The sequence below is a fragment of the Sesamum indicum genome, linkage group LG2 (genome assembly GCF_000512975.1).
Source record: "Sesamum indicum cultivar Zhongzhi No. 13 linkage group LG2, S_indicum_v1.0, whole genome shotgun sequence".
NCBI lineage: Eukaryota > Viridiplantae > Streptophyta > Magnoliopsida > Lamiales > Pedaliaceae > Sesamum > Sesamum indicum.
Window position 1 is genome coordinate 16,225,812 of NC_026146.1, and position 16,974 is coordinate 16,242,785.

General features: G+C 34.3%; 2 protein-coding genes across 2 annotated transcripts in view; one reads left to right on the forward strand and one right to left on the reverse strand.

Moving 5' to 3' along the window:
• The window catches only part of LOC105156399 (serine/threonine-protein phosphatase 2A 65 kDa regulatory subunit A beta isoform-like), an 8,387-nt gene extending 1,051 nt beyond the window's left edge, over positions 1-7,336 (forward strand). Inside the window, exons 2-13 of the mRNA XM_011072519.2 lie at positions 1-412; positions 1,174-1,420; positions 2,281-2,393; positions 2,795-2,874; positions 3,634-3,775; positions 3,885-3,965; positions 4,749-4,853; positions 4,924-5,106; positions 5,505-5,597; positions 6,565-6,704; positions 6,791-6,857; positions 6,994-7,336. Of these exons, the coding sequence (XP_011070821.1) occupies positions 20-412; positions 1,174-1,420; positions 2,281-2,393; positions 2,795-2,874; positions 3,634-3,775; positions 3,885-3,965; positions 4,749-4,853; positions 4,924-5,106; positions 5,505-5,597; positions 6,565-6,704; positions 6,791-6,857; positions 6,994-7,113 (1,764 nt within the window). The 5' untranslated portion in view covers positions 1-19 and the 3' untranslated portion in view covers positions 7,114-7,336. The remainder of the gene's footprint in view (positions 413-1,173; positions 1,421-2,280; positions 2,394-2,794; positions 2,875-3,633; positions 3,776-3,884; positions 3,966-4,748; positions 4,854-4,923; positions 5,107-5,504; positions 5,598-6,564; positions 6,705-6,790; positions 6,858-6,993) is intronic.
• On the reverse strand, positions 11,475-12,634 carry LOC105156400 (probable carboxylesterase 6). The gene has a single exon (XM_011072520.2). The coding sequence runs from the start codon at positions 12,590-12,592 to the stop codon at positions 11,582-11,584; it is 1,011 nt and encodes a 336-aa protein (XP_011070822.1). The 5' UTR covers positions 12,593-12,634; the 3' UTR covers positions 11,475-11,581.

The following is a 16,974-nucleotide window of genomic DNA, read 5'->3' on the forward strand; positions in this document are numbered from 1 at the left end:
GAAAGTTTTTTGCGGCACAATGTCGAGGGCGGATGAGCCACTGTATCCAATAGCAGTGCTAATTGATGAGTTAAAGAACGATGACATTCAACTGCGATTGAACTCTATACGGAGACTATCAACCATAGCACGCGCACTTGGGGAGGAGAGGACTCGGAAGGAGTTGATCCCATTTTTGAGTGAGAACAATGATGATGACGATGAGGTGCTGCTGGCTATGGCTGAGGAATTGGGTGTGTTCATTCCATATGTCGGAGGGGTGGAGCATGCTCATGTGTTGCTCCCTCCCCTGGAAACACTTTGTACTGTGGAGGAGACCTGTGTGAGGGACAAAGCTGTAGAGTCATTATGCAGAATTGGATCACAGATGAGAGAAAGTGATTTGGTTGACTGGTTTATTCCTCTTGTGAAGGTCAGATATAATCTGCTTTTCTTTCGTTATTGTGATGCTACTGAGAAGGTCGTCTTTGTTAGGTACTGTGCTGTAGGTTATACATAATGATACAGAATTCTGGCGCTTCAGAATACTATACTGTGTGATAGTTTTTTTCTTATCCTTATTTCCTTTCTCGGATACCTGATTAATTTTTACATTTATATTTAATGCTGAAAGAGGGAGTCACTTGAGAACTGTTTATTTATTTGCTTTTGTATATTTTTCAAATATGACAACATGCAATTCATTTTGAGAGCCCTCACTGATATTTAGTAATGTATGCTAATTGTTGCTGTTAGCATGGTAGATAGAACTTGCAGTTTCCTTAGTCATCATTTTATGCTACCTTGATCAATGTTATTTTCATTATTTATTGGATCAGAGGCCACTGAACATAGTTGGAAAATCTGATGCCATATTTTATCATGCATGATAATTTTCTTTTCTGGTTGTTTGCCAATTACTTAAATTTATATTACATTATGAAGGTGGAATCACTTTGACTCTACAATTGATTTCCTTTGGTCGAGGCCTCAATAAAATGAAGCATGGAGTTTGCCTGGGCTTTTATAATTGTGGTTTATAACTATGCTGGTGAACTTTTTAGCATGTGAAGATATTCTTGTCTCTTTCTTGCTGAAGTATCCATATTCAATTACTCTTTTTGGTAGTGCAGACTCTGGGATTTCCAGTTCTCATATTTAGTTGTCTGCATATTGGTTTATTTTAAATTACAGAGGCTGGCAGCTGGTGAGTGGTTTACGGCTCGAGTTTCAGCTTGTGGATTGTTTCATATTGCCTACTCAAGTGCCCCAGATACGTTAAAGACAGAATTAAGGTCAATATACAGCCAGTTGTGCCAAGATGATATGCCTATGGTGAGAAGGGCTGCCGCAACGAATTTGGGGAAATTTGCTGCCACTGTGGAAGCTGCTCATCTGAAAACTGACATCATGTCTATATTTGAGGATCTTACACAGGATGGTAAAATTTCTTTAGGTTTCTCTATCTTGTTATAATTATTTCTGGATTTTTTAGACATTCACTTATATGATTGATTATGCCTAGATACTTAGTGTAGTTGCCATGATTTATTAATTCTTAAATATTAGAGGTATATTTATGTGATAAAACATGTGAATGATGTGATTTAAATATGAATAGACATGCATTCAGCATTTCATATTCATAAATTACAATTTGGGGTAAGTTTTAGGTTCATTTTTGGGGTACTTTGTCTGTATTACAAGCCAGCATTACATCTTTAGAAGTCTCAAGTCACTTATTGAGTTTTTAATTCATTTTTGGTTCTTTTTATCATATCCTTGCGTCCCAGATTCGCTCTTATTTGAAGCAATTTGGGATTCTGTAGAAATGTTATTGCGAATTTTCTTTTGCATAGCAGCATTTCTGTTGCCATTGCTTGGATGAAACTCTGGTTTGTAGCGTAATTGTGGTTGACATGGATGCTTTGATTTCTTCTTAATGATCTAACAAATGATAATAATGAAGCCAACCATATCAATTTATGCACAACTTTTGGAATGTAGCAAATGGAGAAAAGTATTCATTATTCATGATTCAAGAAGGATGAGTGAGTAATTTAAGTAAATCCAGATGGTGACTGAAGCAGAAAAGTTGAAGGATCATGATTTCTTAATAAGTTATAGTGAATGGCCTGTCCTCTGGACCATTGAAAAAAATTGGTTGGTCTTTTCTATATAGGTTAAAAGAATGTCGATGGCTTGAATATTAAACAGTGTTTCTCCAAATTTGGTGGAAAATAACAGGGTAAGACATATGGTGGGTGAATTAAAATTGACTTTCTTAGTCCCTCCTTTCAGATCAGGATTCTGTTCGCTTGCTAGCTGTTGAGGGCTGTGCTGCTCTTGGGAAGTTACTGGAACCTCAAGATTGTGTTGCACATATTCTCCCTGTAATTGTCAACTTCTCGCAGGTACATTCCAGACTCTGTTTTTTTTCTTGTTATGATTACTGGGACAGGTATTACGTGATTTCGCCCATTTTCTTTAGACCCATCAAGTTGTTTCATGAGATTGTTTGCTCAGTACCTTTTGGGTTGTTTATTTTTTATATATGAAATATTGTTCAACAATTTAGTTTGGGCTATGATGTCGGAATTTCTGATCATTTTCATTTTATCTTGCTAGCTTTGTTAAACATTGGATATGTATAATTCCTGATCCTTTAAGCATGAAATTAACTCTATTGCCATATTTAAACAAAGTTAACTGGTAGTACTTATTTTGTCGCTGCATTTTGGATTTGCTGGCTTCTTTCTTTCTTTATTCCTTTTCATACTCTTTTATTCTGATTTTACTTACCGTATTTTATCAGGATAAGTCTTGGCGTGTTCGCTACATGGTTGCCAACCAGTTGTATGAACTTTGTGAGGCTGTGGGACCTGAACCTACACGGTAGTTGTTTAATATCTGGCTTCTAATTTTGACATTCTTTGTCTTATATAGCATCAGGTGTTGTGTGCGTTCAAACGTCTGACGTTTAATTTGTTTACATGTGATTGGTATACTGCTCTCTTATTAAGAAACGCTATTTCTTTTTCTTCCACTTCTTTGTTTCCGTCATGTATACTTCTAAAGACAAGGAGAAGAACTTGGAATGTACTTACAATACTGTTGGGATTAGCAGACATGCAAATAAAGATTTTTGGGGTGTTAGTTGCTAGAGATGTTGTCCATCTGTTTGTATGCTATATTGATGTTTGGAGAGGCGTACACATGCAGACACATTATCTATTTCCACATGGATCTGAAGTTATGCAATTAGTTATTTATATACTTGTCATGAAAGCACTTTATCCAAGTAAAGTGCGATTACTCTTCCCTTGTTATATTAGAATCTTGTATCTCAACCTTTAATATTTGGCTGCATAGCAAGTGTAGTATTGATGGCTTTCCAAAAGAAGAAGTATTCTTTTGAGTGTGGGCATTTTCATTGTAATGGTAGGCCTACAGTAGCAATGAAGAGATCTTGGTGTGCAGACCGAACATGCTACCTTCCTGAGATTGGCAGCTTCCTTGTTATTGTTCGAGTTTGTTTCTTATGACAGTTGTCGAACTTTTTTGGCATATAAAAGATGTCTATGATTAGTTTCAAATTTTGTTAAATCTCCTTCATATAGTGGTCCTGATAAGTGAAATATGTGATGTTTTAAGGACGGATTTGGTTCCTGCATATGTCCGCCTACTTCGGGATAATGAAGCGGAAGTGCGGATAGCAGCTGCTGGTAAAGTCACAAAATTCTGCAGGATTCTTAATCCTGAACTTGCTGTCCAGCATATTCTTCCTTGTGTAAAGGTAGGCACCATGGTGCATCAATCATGGTGGATCATCTGTTAGTTATGAATATATTGTTCATATGATGTTGATACTTTACTGTCTTATAATGGGAGATGACCTATTGCAGGAATTGTCATCTGATTCGTCACAGCATGTAAGGTCTGCTTTGGCATCTGTCATAATGGGAATGGCTCCTGTTTTGGGCAAGGTAAAGACTATGGCAACTTTAAGTTGGGAAAGTTAGATTGAAGCTGCAAATGTGTTTTGTCATGGATGCATAGCTAGGACGGTTAGATACTTGTTTTAACTACGTAATTGTATTTAACTATTATTATATTTGTTTCAAATATTAATTTACTGATAGCATCAACATCTTTTGCTCATATTGGTAAGACATTACGGCATCTTTCTGCTTTAGACAATAGCTGCTTGAAGAATTACTTATTTTTGGCACGAGAACCAGCTACTGTCATTTTACTTGGTTGTTTGCCAACCACTTGGTGCAACCCTGTGAGTTGCTGCAGCTGTTGTGCCCCGATGTAGTTTCAAAAGCCGGTTTACATATCATAGATGTGGTTCTTCAGAGTCTCTTTCTTCAGCTTCCTTTAGGACTATCTCAGTACATTGTTCTATATCTGATACATAGAATTGTCGGTTGTGTTCTTTTTTTTCCTTTGGTATTTATTGAAATGGAAAAGAACTGGCGTTGGATGGTCTTCAGGTTCCTTGACCTGCTTGACTAATTATAACTCTTTGTCTCTGAAACTACAACCTAAGTTATCTGAAGTTTCTTTTTTTTTTTTTTTTTTTTTTTTTTTTTTTTTTTTTTTTTTTTTTTTTTTTTTTGACTTCTCAGTTAACTCTTTTGATCTGCTTTTTATCATTTCTGACATTGATGTTGCATTTATTTGCCATTACATAATGAACGACTTGTTCTGTTATCAACATGATTCTACTGGGATTTGAATATTGGATTTTCTGGTTGATGCAGGATGCAACAATTGAACAACTTCTCCCCATATTTCTCTCCCTTTTGAAGGATGAATTTCCTGATGTTCGCCTCAACATCATTAGCAAGCTAGATCAAGTCAATCAGGTCTGTGGTGTCCCTCCAAATGTTTTTCTCCAATTATCATGTATGCTGATATTTTTTTCTGCACATGCAGGTTATTGGAATTGATTTGCTCTCTCAATCTCTGTTACCAGCTATTGTGGAGCTAGCAGAGGATAGGCACTGGAGGGTTCGGCTTGCCATCATAGAATACATACCTTTATTGGCTAGTCAATTGGGTGTTGGATTTTTTGATGATAAGCTGGGAGCCCTTTGCATGCAGTGGCTACAGGACAAGGTTGGAGTTTCTCTTGTGATTATTTTATTTTTGTCATTTTAGCTGCAAGAAAATTGGAGAACACGTAAAAGCAATGATGCCATGGCAATTCTCTATTTGAACTTCAGAGATCTAATTTGATTCTATGATGTGACATTCAGTGACAAATTGGTTTCTCGGCTAGTCTCTTTTCTGTTCTTAATGATAATAATTGACTTGATCCTTTAATCATTTGCGTTCTGTTCTACTGTAAATGAAAATATATTCTCCAATCTCTTCCATGCTACACTTTGTTATGTGCTGGTGCACATTTTCCTTTTTCTAATCCTCTTTTTTCTTGGCTGGGAGTTGGCGTGGTTGTGTGGGTGGAGTTGAAACAGGAAACAATAATTTACATCTATTTTTGGGATTTTGTGCAGGTTTACTCTATTAGAGATGCTGCAGCTAATAATTTGAAACGTTTGGCAGAAGAATTTGGTCCAGACTGGGCAATGCAACATATAGTTCCTCAGGTTTGTAGAAGGATATCAAAACAAGCTCCCATTTTGGTTGTACTTAGATTTGCATACGCCAGCCTTTCATATTACTCTTCTGCTCATAAACTGTTTACTTCTCCAAAACATATTTTTCGGTTATATGGTTTGACAGTGTGGGAACAACTTTAATAGATTAAGCACAACTAATTTTTGCACTAACCTGAAGGACAGAAAGAATAGAGTTAAAGAAGCCGAAGGTTCAAACGATCCTCTAGGGATTCTGTGGCTTCAGTAGGTTCTCATTCTCCCCTGACCTCCTGAGTCATGTTTGAGACACTGATCAATGCATAATGGCTGTTTCATCCTTTCCCCAAACCAAAAGAGAAAGAAAAGGTTGTGTCTGGTCAATGAGTAGTGTAAACTACCAACTTCTGTAATGAAAGCTTGCCATTCTCATAATGAACTCTGTGGGTGCGATTGCACTCTTTCGTACTAGATACATAAAGGAATGAGCTGTCTTAATTACCAGTGGAAAATGTGAAGACCAAGGAAAGTCTAAAATGTAGAATTCCTGTGTCAATTTGAATTGTTATTTCTGCTTGCTTGTTACAGTTCGATTGACATTTGTTTCTGTAAACCTAGTTTTAACTTACTCCTGACTTTTCTATTCGCGACCCGAACTGGAATCATAGAAATGTCCAGACATGCCAAAAATTGTTAGATCAATGGAATGCAACTATAACTCTTGCCTGTTGATACTTGAATCTGGCCTGATATGTTGAATGTACTTCCTATATAGAGTTTGTTTCTTGTTTCTAAATTTTCTACTAACCTATTAACAAAGATCCATGCCATGTCAACTCCAGGTTTTCCACATGATAAAAAATCGGCATGACTTATATCTGATACAGTCTTCATGCGATTGCTCTCAAGTCAAATTACCTGTGCCTTGTTCCTTTTCAACATGTTTGAACAATGAAATCTTGGTTCATTTTCCATGCAGGTTTTAGATATGGTAAACAATCCACATTATTTGTATCGGATGACTGTTCTTCGTGCAATTTCCTTGCTCGCTCCAGTCATGGGTGCGGAGATAACATGTTCCAACTTATTGCCTGTGATTGTTACTGCATCAAAGGACAGGTATTTGTCCTTTTACGTCCATATACAGGCTATACGAGTATATAATTGCTTCCACAACTAATAAGCTGAATTACGACGTTATGCAGAGTGCCTAACATTAAATTCAATGTGGCAAAAGTGTTGCAATCCATGATCCCCATTGTCGACCAATCTGTGAGTTCTCTTATCCTTCAGCTCACTCTTTTGCTTGTATGACAGAAAGAATTCCACATGAAACAGAGATTACTCTTTTCTTGCTCTTCATTCTGATAATGTTGGTTTCTCATGAAATTTTTGTCTTGCTCCGTAGGTGGTGGAGAAAACAATACGCCCCACCTTGGTAGAGCTCACAGAGGACCCTGATGTAGATGTCCGTTTTTTCGCCAACCAAGCTCTTCAGTCAATCGATCACGTCATGATGTCTAGCTAGACAATCTAAGGCTGTTTAAGTGGGCATTTGCCTAGTGTTTCTACTGTATGCCGATTTCATGCTAGTGGTGTTGGATGATCCTTATTTGTTTCAAAAGTATATTGTTTAATGTTTCACCTCCCCTTGAATCTTGAATTTTTGTTTATACCAATGTTTTAACAGCGGTGTTTATTTCAACTGTATGGCTAATATTAAGGCTTAAGCAGTCGCACATGTCAAGGTAGTTGAGCGTTCAGGTCCTTTTTCTTTCACCACTTATAAAATTGTGTAAACGTCAACTCCTGAAACTGTAATTTGCATATTTCACCATAAATGTCCTGATCTTTACACGGTACTAAAAGAGTAAATTACAACGAGCTTTAATGAAATTTAACATAATTATAAATATGATCTAACAATTAGATCAATCAGTTAGTTTTTGTTAGGTTTTCATCTATTTTTTGTGAAATGATCAAAAAATGCTTTTGTTCACTATAAATTATAATTTTATTTATTTTTAAAAAAAATATTTTGTTGAGAGCTAATGGATAATTTTCTTCTTATAATTTTTCAAATTTTTCATACATCTGGTTTGATTTTTTGTCATTCTTTTTTGAGAAAACAGTACAATAAGGATAAAGTTGACAATTTTAAACATTCATTCAAAAATTATATAATTTCATTAAATATCAAGAAAGTACTTATAATTTTTTAAATAATAAAAAATATTTATAAATATATCAAATTTTAGAAAAGCTCATCGAAATTAACCCTTTCTAAAATCACATGGAAACTGTTGTAGGGTTCAGATGCACAAGCAGACATCCCGTCGAAGGTGTAATGTTTGGTGAGTTAGGGGCAAATCATGTTTTCAACACAAAATTGTCCATCTAATTTTCTCGGATGCCATAATCAAAGTACGGACAGATAGGTAGGACTTTTTTTTATTTAATAAATTAATATATATATATATTGAATTAAAAAGTATTAAATAGTTTATAATATAAATTGAATTAAAAAGTATTAAATAGTTTAAATCATATCATTTGAGTAAGCTATAGGTCCTTGTATTAATACGACACAATTTAAATTATCTAATACTTGTACAAATAATGGACCTTGCTCCTTAACATCTACCCATTTTAGGACTGGAAATGATTTGGATTTGAATCGAGCACATCATTGTTCAAATTTATTTAAATTATTATCGAGTTTTGAATATTATTTTTGAATTTTGATTTCATTATATGATCTAATCAAATTTTAATTGGATCAACACGAGTTCAGCTCGAATAATTTGATATTTTTAAGTATATTTTATTAATTTTCCATTAATCGAAATTTTATCAAATAAATTTTTTTGTTCAAATTCAATTTGTTAATCTTAGCAAATCGAGTTCAAATAAATTTTTATCAATTAATTTTGATTGAGCCTTAAGTAATCTGATTACTTTTTTTTCAGCTCTAACCACTTTGATATGGCTTCATTGAATGATCCACTAGATGTTGCTATCAAACAAAAGAACCTACTTGTCTGTACTGCTAAGTCTTGTTAGGTACAGGAATAATTCCAATCCAAATTTGGTGTGAATCAAACCTAAACCAACAGGTCACAATTATATTGACTCACGGTTTCAAAAGAGTAATTAATCATATTACAAAAATAATTATAATTATCATGTGATTAATTCGACCTAGTCAAATATAATTTTACGAAAAAATTCTAATAAGAAGGTAGTTACATGGGCAAAGTTCTACCATAAAACGTAAAAACACGCCTTTTTAGTCCTAGGTGAACGGCAGAGGCCATGTGCCTTGCACGTGTCCGGTAACTCCTATTGTCTCAAATGATTTTGACTTCAAATGCCCTGTTTAATGGTACCAAAAGAAAAAAAAGTCTTTTAATGGTATCAAACAAACACATTTTTTGTTTTTTTGGTGCCACTGAAAAGAGCATTTGAAGTCAAAGTCATGTGAATCAATAGGAATTAATGTTCACGTGCGAGACACATAGCATCTGTCGTTGATTTGGGACCAAATGCCTGTTTCTATGTTTTATGGTACCAAAAGCGATACTCGCAACAATTATAATATAAAAAATGAAAACAACATTTTTTCACGACACCAAAAAAGAATTTTGCCCTATTTACATGCATTGGGTTTTGTAACAAAAACAAAAAAAAGCAACATAGTAAGATTGGGTGTTGACAATGTTGTTCACTTAGGAAGGGTTGCTGGGAGCCAAATCGTGTGACCTTCAACCACCAAATATCACCAACATATTTTGCTCGTATTCTTCCATAAATACAAGGTTGTTGTCTTGAAGCTTCAGACCCCGAATGCTTGGAGTTCCCTTTGTTTTTCTCTCTTCACACACATTTGGGCTATTGTTGCATCGTCGAACATGGAGGAAGAAGGCGAAGGCGAAGGCGAAGGAGAAGGAGAAACAAAAAGAGAATCGAGATCGATATGTTTTTTTCTATGTCGAGGTAATTTTAACTTCTATTCATCAAAGTAATTCCTACAACAAACCCTAATTTCGGACTGGTCAACTTAATTAAGTGCGATCACATAGTTAACGCTAAAGTACTGTTTGGATGAATTTTTACAGGAGAAGCTGGCTTAAAGCTTTATGGAACACTCATTTGAGCAAGATTTGTTCTGCAGCAAAGGAGATGGAGGCACGAGGGTTACGTATTTTTGTATAGCCACGACCTCGGACCTTCATCTTGTTCGAGTTTGTATAAGTGGACTCTATGATTAGTTGTATTTCGGCTAATGGACTTGAGAATATAACCTAGTTAGCTAGCTCGACATGAAATCTTTAATATTCTTTTTTTCTTTAATGAAAAAGGAAAAAAAAGTGAAGCATGGATGGACAAAAGGGGTTGTCGGAGAAGACACATATGTACTTTTCTAATATTTGATTTGAACTATATATAATTGCTGTTCAAACAACACCAAATTCAGACCTATCTATTCACATAAATGATTTATTCATTCATCAGTATCGAATGAATAAACTCGAATAATAATTAACTTTTTTTTTTTAAACTAAAATATATAAGGAATTTTATTTGGCGTGTGCGGAACAATTGTGCGCACATTCTAATTAACGGTATATAAACCATATTTTTGACACATGAAATTAGAGTAAAAATTATTTTAGTACTCAAGTTTCAGTGTTATTGTTAAATTGATACATGAGTTTTTTTGCAAATGATATGATTGATACCCGAATTTTTTCGAAATTGATACATGAGTGTTTATAATTATCCCAATTAATTCTTGAGGTTTTACATAAAAGTCAAATATGCATATATCTATTGAGAATATTTTATAATGAAAAAGTTACCCTTTAAATGTAACTTAATTTTATATATGTCCATTTATTTGTAGCACAATAAGTCCTATGATTAAATAAACTATACTATATAACAATTTAAATGATAACAGTAATAGTAAATTAGTTTCGTATATAAGAATATTCATTCGATAATAAAAATTAACATTTAATATATTTGAGGAAGTGATGTTTTCAAAAATTAAAATTAAAGACATTTTAAACAAAAAGTAATTGTTTGGATTTAATTTCTAATATTATAATTTAAAAAAATAAATATATTAAGACAAAAAGAATAATTTCACCAGTCTTTTCCTTAAGTTCTATCTTTATAAATTAAATATAAAATCTCATCTCTTATATCTATCTTATAAGGTGGTTTTATTTCTATTTATTGTTTTAAATTATGGAGTTTACACTTATTCTCAATCTAATTATTTATTATTGTGTACTTTTTTTATAATAATAAAATTATATTAGTTTACTATTTTTTCTAAATATTGTAAGTAATTAAAACTAACATTTATTTCATATGTTTTTAGTTTTAAAGGTGTAACCTTTTATTTATAAAACTAGTGGCTCACATCAAGTGTATTTTTAATTTTTTGTGTCAGTAAAGGACAAAATATTTATATAGTACTATTTACTAATTATTTTAAAATATAAATATCAATTTTTTATATTTTTTTGTATTTTAATTTAAATGAAATATATTTAAGAATAAACTTATAATTTTTTAGAAGGATAAAAAATAAAAAGAAGACCACAAAGTCAATCTCAAAAACAAGAAAAGAATAAATGTGTGTGATTTTATAAGTCAACAAGGGTATATTAGTCATTTTTTGTCTAAGAAGGGGTTAAAATCTGCCAAAACTCAATCCATTTGCCTCAAGGGCGCTAAAAATTCACATTCCCATACTTTCTAACGAAAAAGGAGGTTTTATGTAGAATTTTTTAAATAACAGTGATCTTTAGCTTATTTTTAAAACAGGAGGTAAAATGCAAATTGGGCTTAAATATTTTGGTAGAACTTCCATTGTAAGGCAAGATTCAAGCATTCCGTGATTAGAGTTTATGATTGAGTAATTAATAATCAATGTAGGTACAAATTTCTACATTTTACATTTAATTACAAGGCAGAAAGACTCATCTACCCATGAAGTTGTTGATATGACAAATCAATTCAAGAACACGACTTTGCGAGAGAGCAGACTTGTTAAGAATCTGAAATGCATGGCCAACACCTTTACACACCAACTGCTCCACTTTCACGCCTTTACTCCTCAAATTAGCGCACAACTCCAAATTCCTATCTCTCAGTATATCCATCTCCGATATGCATACCATGACCCGCAAATTCCGCAACTCCTCCGCCCCCTTGGCCACCGGATTGCACCAGGGGTGGTCGCGATTGGCCCCGGAAGGCAACGACAGCCGCCAATACGTGTCGGACGCCGCCAGCGTAAGGGCGGAGCGTGGTGGCTGCACCGTGTACTTCTCCGAATGAGTCCTCCTCTCCCCTCCAAAAAAGGGTTGTATTAGTACGAGTCCCTTGATTTCCAACACCCTACTTACACTCAACGCGACGTTATAGGCTATGTTTGCACCAGCACTATCACCAGCCAGGAATATGCTAGAGAAGTCACATTTACTAGTCCACCAATCATTACTCGGGACGAAATTTTGTTGCGTCAGCCAAACAAGCGCCTTAACTCCGTCGTCATAGGCTGCCGGAAGAGGGTTCTCCGGCGCCAGCCGGTAATTGACCGACACGACTGCACAACTGAGTCTGGAGGCTAATTTTGCTAGGAATTCGTGGTAGCAACTCCAAGAAGCGGAGCCGACACAAAATCCGCCGCCGTGGAAGTACACCATTAAGGGGAGTCGGAGTCTGTCGGTGTTTGGGACATACAAACGTGCCAAAACATTGGTGCACTTGTCTATGATCATGTCTCTACAAGTTACCCCAAGCTCCGGAGCCAATGAGCAGGCGACACTTGGAACGATCTGGGGTCGTTCGACGTGACCATCTTTGTAAACTCTAATAAGCCCATCAATCTCGGCAACCACAACTCCACGGTGGGGGGATTCTTGGCCGTTGATTTGAAGGTTGAAACTTGGATCCAGTGTGGTGGCGGCCATTCTTCTTTTTCTCATAAGAATGAGAAATAAAATGGAAAATATGGAAGGAGTATAGCAAATTGTGAGGAAATGATGGCCAAACTGAAGGTATTTATAGAGGGAGTGGAAATAAAGATAAGAAGATTATTGGGAATGGGAGTGGGTCATCAAGTGGGAAGACTTCCAATATTTCTTCACGTGGACTCTACTGATGGTCTAATTAGTCTACAGATGGTCCAGTGGTGGGGTTCACTTCAATTCTCAAAGTCAATAAATATAGTCAAAATATTATTTTTTTTCTATATAATTTAAATTGATTTTAGTTGAATTTAAAATAACTTATAATTAGCATAATATATTTATAATATGATTGGTATATAATTTCTTAAAAAATAATTAATTATATAATAAATATATTATATTTATATTATAATTAATTTAATTTGATCAAATTTAATAAAAATAAAAAAATTAAATCGCTATTCTTACAGCAACTTTTTGTTAGCCGCGTTTACTGTAAAAATTACTAAAGGTGGCTGGTAATGACATAAGCCCAACATTCAACAGCGAAATACCACTTAAAAACAGCGTGGCCGAATGTGAATCCTTCGTCCTTTGTAATAGTAAATGGGGCAGTGGTTGCCGGCGGAATTTTATATGAATTGATTAATTCTCTCCGACCAAGAATTTGTTGTGGGTCACTTGCTTATGGATGATTTGTGTTGGTGTTCTTATTACCATTTAGATCAAGAAACATTAATAATGTTTCTTTCCGAAACTTCATTCACACGTTCTTAGTCGAATGTACTGTGATTCTAAGTGCTATCAGTAACGACATCAATCAGTAATGAAGTGTATATATTTATATATATTAACTATACAAGTAAATTTTTAAATAAGATTCATTTATAAATTAAATTAACATTAAATTTTTTGGAAGTATTTAAATTCAGAATTTTTTTTGGAATCCAGCAATTAGTCAACGGCTAATGACTTTCCCATGGAATTTTCCACTTTTGTACTTAAAATTCGAGCACTATTGTCTCCTCTCAAATTCAGAAAATCAAGAAGCAAAAAAGAGTTGAGGACCACAATTTGCTCCCACGATTTATGTATGTTTCCTGTAGGTATCGCAATGACTTTGAGTTAGTTCAATTTAAATAATTTCCTGATATCTAAGAAAACAAACTCACACTTAGTTGGAAATTAAAATTTTTTAATGTTTAAGTAATTAATCGGATGCTAAATTGAAAAGAAAGATGAAAAATATTCTCTTAATAAAAGATGTTTTTTGACTCCTAAATGACTTTGGAGTATTTATAGGACTAAATATTTGTATTTGTATGAATCACGTGCCTTCTAAGTATTGGGTGGTAGATGATGATGGTTTCGGATCATAAGGTCGAGTTGGATGGAGTTTGACCCAACCCGAGCAAAAGTGCATATATCAAGATCATGTTTGGGCATTTTGAGGTCTTATGAGAAGTATTTTGTCCTTCAAAAGTGCTTCTTGTTAGACCCTGTCAATATATAATAAGGGATAATAACATAGCTTTATCCCAAATTTAGTGTAACTACACATAGACCAATTACGATTTGGAAGATTATGTTTAGTACCTCTGACTTTTGTTTATATCTAATAAATAGACCCCGTCAAAATTTATCGAATTTGTTAATATTACAAAAACAGTTGAATAAAAATCTATATTTTTATCCTAATTGACTTATTCTTGACCTATATATTGTAGGTCAATAAATTCTTTCTGACTAAAATTGATCAGAAAGATCTATTTGACTGTAATCAGTGAGTAATAAGTCAATTGGTGGTAAATATGAATTTTATTTAATTTTTTTATTAATAGGAACAAATTCTGTGATTAATAGAGAAGTGTATTTGTTAAATAAAAATAAATATTAAAAGTACTAAATATAATTTTTTAAATTATAGAAGATCTATTTATAATTATGTCAAATTTTAAAGTTAAAAAACAGTTCAATTATTTGATGTATTAGTCATAATAAAAGTTAACATCAAGAGGGAGGGGGGGGGGGGGGGGGAAGGGGTGGTAATAATAGAGTTAATGGGGCCGAGGGGCAAGAAGAAGTGGCTGATATCATGAGGTCAAATGTCGGTACGTGCAATCATGAATTTACATGTCACTTTGGAAAGCTAGGATACATGCATGCCCATCTACAATGTGGAGGCCACACACACACAGACACACAAGGATTTTAATGTGGTGGGCGCATGGATGAGTGCATGCATGTATCTGAGCATGCATATTTTATGAGCAATAAGTTAATACATATACATATATATATATATACATAGATAGTGGATGGTTCCCTCTATTATGGAAGGAAGATGTAGGGGTTCTGGATCTTACGTGTTGACTTGAGAAGCGCAACTCATCCAATTCACTTTACACACACACAACACCCTTTCCAAAGTGGCCTTCCCTGTTTTTAGGACTTCCATCCAACATGCTTGTCATTTCCCACAATTCACCTGCATACATGAAAAATTACAATTTACCCCATTTGTTAATATAAATGTGCAAATACTCTTTATAAAACAAATAATAATTTATTCCTTTATATTTTTATAAAAAGAGCAAAAACCCCCCTATGCACAATAGTGGATTACACGTATTGTCTTTGCATTTAGAAAAAGATTTTACTCAATAAAATATTATTTTTGTTAACGTAGGGGAATAAATTGCATTTTACCCCCTACATATATCTCCTCATACATTTCTACCTACCGTATGTACATATCTCCTTGATTTTGAATTAAGACTTGACAAATTATTATTACTATTATTAATTTTATTTTTCTTCTAAATATTGGATTCTTGACATCACCATCACATTTTTAATTTTTTTATGATATAAATAGGGTATAACACCTTATTGAATTGAACTAAAATTTCAATTCAGTATTCAGTATAATTGTAGTTCAATTCGGTCGATAAATTCAATTATGCACACCCCTAAAGCAGACAATAACGAGTAAAGAAAAAAAGAGATAATATTTAGAATAAAATCTTGCAAGTACGTGAATGGGCAATTATCCCATAAATTCCACATTCTTTTTGACCTGCATCATTGTTTCCAAAAGGAAGATAATAATGGAGAGCTCCTCCCCCTTGAAGATGCATCCGATTCTTACAAAGCCTGCACGCATATTTCCAGCCACTTGTCCTCCCCATATTCCATATTTCTTTGAATTTTTTTTTAAGTCAACTCGTGCTCTACCACGTTTCCCTACTGGTGTTTCTGCCCACTCCGACTCTCAAATTGTTCCACTTCACTTCTGAATATGACAATCACAACATATACTACGTGCTGAATGATTGTCTTTTTTGCCCATTCATACTGTTTTCAAAGTCTTATCAAAGTACATTAATTTGTGACTTCATGTGATCTTCAGACGCAAACATACGACTTTGAGCGAATAACGTAAAAATGAAATATGTTGTTGGGGGCCCGGCTCCATAAGTGCTAAGAAAAATCAAATTTTCTCGAGCCAATACGAATTGCTTTTCTAAACTGACAAAAGAGGTGAGAAATTGGCCATAAAATAACTGACCCAGTTCTACAAGAATGGGTCTGAAAATGTTGTGAGTACCTACCTATATTAAAAAGTTAGCAATTTCGGGCCTTACCCATCTTGCAACATCAAAACATAAACCAGATTTGGGCCGTATCCAATCCAGTATTGAAGAAATTGTGCTCAGCGACCATTCACCAAAAAGTCAAAAAGCTTGAATGATTATTTCTCACTACACTGGAAATTATTAAAGTTGTTCGTGCCGACCGACCTCTGTATTATTCTCATGTTTTTCTACGATTTTGTCATGTTTTCTCATTGGCTAAATATTATGACTGTCTTTTCTGATTTTGGCAATAATTAAGATATACTTTTCCCCCCTCTCCAAAAAAGCCTAATTTAATTGGTGAAATTGAGGCCCCATAATATTAAAGGTTGATGAAGGAGATTACTAAATTATCCAAGTACTCCTGTCATTTTAAGGCATTTAAATCCCCATAGTTGACTATTTTGACCAGGGAATAAATAAAGATCATTGGATTATGATGACGTGGCAGCATCTCAAGGGGGACATGTGGCTCTCCTAGACGATACTGTACAGCTATAAATAGCCCAATTTATGATTATTCAAATTATGTTTTATCTCATCATTTTACCGTCATTTCGTGATCTGGTTCGATCTCATTTTTAACTTTTCAACCCCACTTTTCTAACTTAAGCATCGGAGGGCCATCGCCGAAGGCTACTCGGCTAGTCTCATGTTTGCTTTGTTCTCAGGATCCACTAACAGGTAGTACGAAAGAAGGATTCAGCGACCCGACTTAGCGATCCGACCCTACGATCCGATCCCGATTTCGCGCGACCT

Excerpts from the sequence above, each read along its gene's own strand:
- LOC105156400 (XM_011072520.2), bottom strand. The coding sequence starts at position 12,592 with ATGAGAAAAAGAAGAATGGCCGCCACCACACTGGATCCAAGTTTCAAC.